Here is a 6,485-nt window from a genome sequence, read left to right on the forward strand (position 1 = left end):
CAGGTCCACCTTTCTGTGACTAAGAGTAAACGAGAGTTCACTGAACACCATCCATTTCAAGGCTGTGTTAACCAGTACAGAAGACTTGCAGTTATACTGTACTCCAAACAATCATAAGGTTGACTACAGTTACTAGTAGGTTCAGTTACAGACTGAACACTTCAGCATGAAGGGATAGAAGGACTACTTGGAGTGGGCATGAACAGCCACAGGACTGCCTTTGTGACTTCAGCAAGGGGGCTTAATCACCAATGTTAGCATGCTAGCATTATTAACATGTGGCTGCATAATGTTCGTACATGCATTTATCAGGTAGAAGACATGGGTAAATAAATAGAAACTGTACCACTGTATTTGGTTATTTAAAAAAAAAGCTGTAGATGATTTTTAAAACCATAATCAGAGGCTTTTGGCTTTGGAAGAGGTCAACCGTTTTCTTCACTATCCAGTTGAGCCATTTCAAGTGTTTATTCTGTACAGTCAGCATTGTTTATCGGCGAACAACTGAAAATGTCATCCTAGGCTTTGTGACGAAGAGTCTTAGTAGCTATGTTTGCATTTAAACTTGCAAATTAGACTGGAATATTGCATAAAACATTTGCGAATAAAGTACCATTTCCATTTCATGTGTTCCAGAGAACAAAACAGTCAATTCCTGGGAAACTGGCATAAAGAAAAAAAATGTTTCCCACATAATATGATTTCGATGGTATGCAATAAAAATAAGTGACCCAGTCACTTGCTATGTTGAGGCACTTGAGTTTTGTTTGCGCATTGTTTTTTATGTATGTAATTTCCATTTCGTGTTTATGCTATATCCCAGATTTGCATGAAAATACATGGATGTAAACAGCAGATAATGTCCTCTACATCTACTCAGTGTCCCGAGAGAAGAAAATCTTTATCCCGAGCCCTGTGACTTTTAGCAACTGCCCTGCAAAGGTCATTGGGAAGCTAGTTGCACCTTTTGCAACCATTCACATCATCCTTAGAGTAGCAAAACTGTCCTTTGTTGATTCGTTATCAACTGACCATCATCCGCTTGAGGAGCGTGACGCTAAACAAGAGTCCATCACATTGTCCATGCCTCAGAAGATGGGTTTGATCTTGGCTACTGTATGCAGATATATTTCTTCCACCACGACTTCGAGAGCATTTTCATTTTATCAGCAGTACTGTGGACCTTCCTCTCTCGTCTGGATCTTCGATCAGAGTGTCGGAGCCCGACGGAAATGGCGGCATCAAACACCTCCTTAAGGTTTTTCTGTGTGAGAGAGGAGCATTCTATGTAAGCTACCGCTCCCATTTTGTCTGCCAGGGCGCGGGCGTCCTCTTCCAGGACGGGTCGCTCTCGGTGCCGTGCCAGTTCGATGAGGACCTTGACGTCCTGCCGTAGGTCGCACTGGGTGCCCACCAGCAGCACAGGTGTGAGCGGACAACGGCGTCGGATCTCTGGCACCCATTTTTCACCGATGTTCTGGAAGGAAGTGGGACTAACGACACTGAAGCACAGGAGAAGGACGTCAGTCCGCGTGTAGCAGAAGTGACGCAACTTATCGAATTCATCCTGAGATACAGAGAGAAAAAGGAAAGTGTCTCATTACTGATGTTTAGAGGGTTTTGTAACACAAGGGCTCTCTCAAAAATCATTTGCGGGATTCCAAATTGTTATTTTAAATAATAAAATCCTTTAACTAGCTCTTGGGGTGTTTTATAATTCCCTGAAGCAATTAAGTGAAGTTATAGGTTGGCGCTCGTAAAGAACATTACATGTGGAACACGCTTTAATCTTATAAACTCGGCCAAAGTTTTTAACTCTGGCACACCCCGTCCCGTTTGTGCTGTACAAATGAATCGAAAGTATAAATCTGCTGAGCTTTTGGAAAGCAGGGCCTCGCAAAACTTTGAAAACACCAATTAAGCTTGACAGATAAGAAGCCAAACCTTTTCAATGTCTACTCTACATCTATTTCTCATTACAAAATGCTAGGATTTAGATCAAATTTGAAACATGAAAACAGAAGGTAAATCTATACTGCTAATAAATATACAATGCTGTAAATAAATAAATAGCTGCTGAAATGTTATCATATTTAAATGTTATCAAATATCTTTCATATATTTTGTTAAATTTGCTTTTATATATTTAACTAAGTAACCACATATCACGCATTAAACTTACTGAATGCACATGAATTTGTTGAATATATTTTTCATTTTCTTTAGTGTAATCATTATGATTTTAATGCATGTATATACGAGTCATATTACCCAGCCCTCCAATTATCACTCAAATAAAATAAAGCACTTAAAAGTACATAGACGTCAACTTACTGACACAGACATCGCCTGATTGACTTTATTTTCAAAAGACTGTTTTCTTTTGTTGACATGGACACCTGCACAACATTAATGGAAGTACATCCAAACTGAAAGAAAAAGTCTTTTGTCATACTAGCCTTTGTTTCTCAGTATTGGGCAAAGTGCATTTGTTCTTTCTCTTTGAAATCTAAATGAAAGCTGGGAAACTGAATTCTTATCTTCCCTTGTTTGCCTGAGCTTGCCTCTGCATGGTTGTGTAAAGGGATTAATAGGTTATGTACTAAGAGGGCAGAGTCATTTATTTGTTAACTCATTTAATGCATGACGAAGGAGTGTCAGTTTCTGAGGTTCAAAGCCTTACACAAAACCCTTCGACAAAACGATATAATATTCCAGTGTGGAAAGTAGAATGAATGTAGAGCCAGGGGGCTTTTTAAATTATTTTCAGTGATATGTGACGGTAGTTACACAACTGCAGATTGAAAATAATCAGTGCTGAAAAAAAAAATTGGCATCACAAAAACATCACTTGGAGGCAAAACCGCTGGATAAAATAGAACCCTGTCTAAGCCTGCATGGCTCAGGAACTGAGAGGGAGATCCAAAAACTGGAGTGCCAATAGCTTGAGGATTGTTCTTTTCGCTCTCTTTACGATTTCCTCACAGTATGGCGTCCCCGCCGAGTTCTTCTAATTGCTAAAATTTTGTTGTGCAATCACTTTGTCATCCAATTTCCAAATCCTGGTTCCAGAGAGTGACAGAAACGCCAACCCCAAATAACAAGATCTAGTTATTTGATGTTCCTCTCTGGGGTGCGTAATGCCCGGGATAGTTGAGGTACGACACTAGGATGCAGGTGGTGCGGTGGAGCTCTTACCTGTCCTGCAGTGTCACAGAGCTGCAGTCTCACTGGTTGTCCATCCACCTGTACGACCGCTGGAAAGAAAAAAAAAGAGGGAAAGGATGAGTCATTTTTCCACCAACACACGCCCATCTTTCCATTTAGTCACCTGACACTGTGAACAAACACAACTGCACCACTTTAAGACTTTACAGACTTGAAGAAAAGAGTATATATACATTATCAACTTTATATCTAATATATGAAGTAAATATACACACACACATATACTCACATACACACATATACTTTATATATAATTTCTTTAGATTACGTTAATAAATATATTTTATATAGATTTTTATCAATAAAATCTCAAAAGTCTCTAATAATAATAGAAGTATTATATAAATAAATAAATATATATACATTTATATAAATTATTATTATTATTATTATTATTATTTTCAAATAACAGTCTGTAATGTAATAATCTTAATTTAACAAAGGCTCTTTAATACTACTACTACTACTACTACTAATAATAATAATATAAAAAATATTCTCAATAGCCTTCTTATTATAGAATAACAATTAATGTTCCTTATTCTTATTCTTATTATATTTTATACACCCTCATGTACATATTCAACAGCCCAGATATAATTTGGGTTCCTGCAGCAGATAAACAGCTCAGCATCTCACACTTTGCATGTTTTGAAGGATTGTACATGCCGTTAAATCCTATCAGCATGTTTTTTTTTTCCCAACATGGCACAGTAAAGTAATCTCATGAAACACAGTAACACTGAGGCCCTGCTGATGGTGTCACATCAAAGCGTTCTGCTCGTCAGGCGCCTATATTGTGGAATTGTCTCCAAATCCCTGTCATATGATCTGCCTTTAATTCAGCCCTCTTCCCCCCTCAAAGAGCCACCTGTTGAATTGCGTAATTGCTCTCATCTCTAACTGCAGAGATTTCTGATCTGGTTCCAGGAGAGTGAGAGTGACATCATCACGGGCTCCAGCAAACCATATCTGATCACACATTCAAACAAGCAGACCCACGTTTATGGGCCAGATTTTCAGGTCAGACATTATTGTGCAAGGGCTTCCTAATTACAAAGACGTGCTTGTGGGATCTGACCACTGAATGGTTCTTGTTTGAAGTCCATTCATAAATTATGAAACCCTTCTTTGATGGAAAATGATGTTATAGTACTACAAAAGCACTGCTTTGGGATCTGTTCAAATCTAACTGACTAATAACAGGAAACGTAAAAGACTGTGCAGTAAATTGCCACTACAAATCAGCTTTCAAGAAACCTCTCTCGTGTTTCACAGCTGCTTTCACAACTTTTTATAATATTTTTGAAAACTAATAAAATCGATAATCGAATTTTGCACTTGGTCAAATATGTCTTGCTTCCATATTATATCTGTTATGAGTTCAACATACATATTACAGTCATACATATTATTACATATACATATTATTATCATACATATTACAGTTTATTGATTTTTGATACTGTTCAACCTACACCGCACAAACTGTGTGTATATGTAGTTTTAGTGACCTAATGGTCACTGACAAAATTGCTGGAATAGTTTCGCTGTTTCTGTGAAATGCTCGTGCATTTGTATGCGCTACAACGCACAATTACGAGTCCAAAGGCTCACCTGAGAAATCGTCAAACGCTGTCGGGACGTATTTTGTTGGATAACCATTGGTCGTGTAGCTGACAATCAGGCTGGTTTTCCCGACAGCCCCGTCCCCGAGAAACACGCACTTCAGCAGGCGGCCCTGGCAGAGCGCGGGGCGCGGGGATCTGGGTTTGTGCGGCGGCACCGGAGGCGCCATCAGGTGACTGTAATCCATGACGCGCTGCTCGACCGGACCGCAGGTGGACCGCACTCCTAATGGAGTGACCCAGGAAAAAACCATCAATAAGAGCCCTCTAAAAACGACTGTGCGCTATGAGCGCTGCGTGAACGCGCTTAATCCGGTGCAGTGCGCGTAAAGCGTCAATTTCATAAGTTCCAAACACTTAGAAGCTCCACAGATAACTACAGACTCTACGACAGCTGGGTGAGGAGGAGTGAGAGACAGATTATATACTCAGCCTTTATTTGACTATCTCCTCCCTCTTCATGTGGCCTCTTTAGCATATTCATAACGCTTGACTCCACTCGAAACAACGGCAAGTGTGTATAGATGTAAAAGGCTATCGCTCTTCATCTTCAGAGAAACTCTCCAATTTTAACTCTTGTTTTATATGACATATGCTTCATTTTGCTGTAATGTCCTACATTTTAAGCCTGTCGTATTTATTGCAAGCATAAACAGTCATAACTTACTGGCAGCTTTGTAGCTTTAAGTGTGGTGGAAGGTTGTTTATTTTTGTTTGAATGCATCTTTTTATTTTCACAAAACTTATTTTGAGATAAAACATCGTCAGGTCCTCTTGACTTCAGAGAACACCTGTTCTACTTTAAGGGGTTTGCAAACAAAGATTCATCAAAAAATATTTCAAACATCAATCCAAGAGGAAAGTGTGCAACTTAGTGGCACATTAAGCACATTTATGTTTATGATTTGTTAAATATGACCAACAAAACACTATAAAAAAAAATCACTAAAACGTTGCGTTTATAAAATATGAAAATGTCTTTAGGAAAACTGTACAGTTCATATATACAGCACACTATATTGTATTTGGTATAAGAATTGAATAATATCTGACTGATCCCTTTCACCTTCTCCTTTGGCGACTGTGCATTTAATTGAGCTTTTCTGCCACCTAGTGGTCAATATTTACAACTGAGTTTTTTAAATATTTATTTTAATAAATGTATCTACAATATGCACATATTATGAAACAAAATGATGCTTTTAGTATATTTCTATAGTTTTATGTTAGTATATATGTAAGATGATGGCTAGAGTCACCATTTGGAATGTAGAACGTACCAGGGATGTGATTATTTGTCCAGTTCAGACTTCATATCTACTGTAATTGGTCTCAAAGTATATCATCAGGTCATAAACTCTGAAAATGATTTTATGGCCAGATGAAAGGCAAGGTTAACAGGAAAGCTGCACTTAAAGACAGCACATTTCTGGGTAAAGTACAGCAGTCAGCTGTGACCTCATCGGAACAATCTCCATAAGTGATTACGATATTCGATAATCACTTTTTACGGTATATTGTTCAGGTTAAATAAGTGATGAAGAGAAACAGTGTGTGTATAGGCTATGTATTGAATTTGAATTAAACTGACTGTATGGGACCAGATTTACATTAATACAAAGGACTTAT

At 38.2% G+C, this 6,485-nt stretch overlaps 1 protein-coding gene across 1 annotated transcript; it reads right to left on the bottom strand.

The window, feature by feature from the left end:
* Positions 1 to 759: 759 nt before the first annotated feature.
* Positions 760 to 5,259, bottom strand: LOC132108191 (rho-related GTP-binding protein RhoU-like). The gene is made up of 4 exons (XM_059514806.1): positions 4,846 to 5,259; positions 3,199 to 3,257; positions 1,033 to 1,567; positions 760 to 1,002 (listed from the first exon to the last, which is right to left on the bottom strand). The coding sequence occupies exons 1-3, from the start codon at positions 5,108 to 5,110 to the stop codon at positions 1,112 to 1,114; spliced, it is 780 nt and encodes a 259-aa protein (XP_059370789.1). The 5' UTR covers positions 5,111 to 5,259; the 3' UTR covers positions 760 to 1,002; positions 1,033 to 1,111.
* Between the last annotated feature and the right edge of the window lie 1,226 nt (positions 5,260 to 6,485).

The sequence above is a fragment of the Carassius carassius genome, chromosome 28 (assembly GCF_963082965.1).
Source record: "Carassius carassius chromosome 28, fCarCar2.1, whole genome shotgun sequence".
NCBI lineage: Eukaryota > Metazoa > Chordata > Actinopteri > Cypriniformes > Cyprinidae > Carassius > Carassius carassius.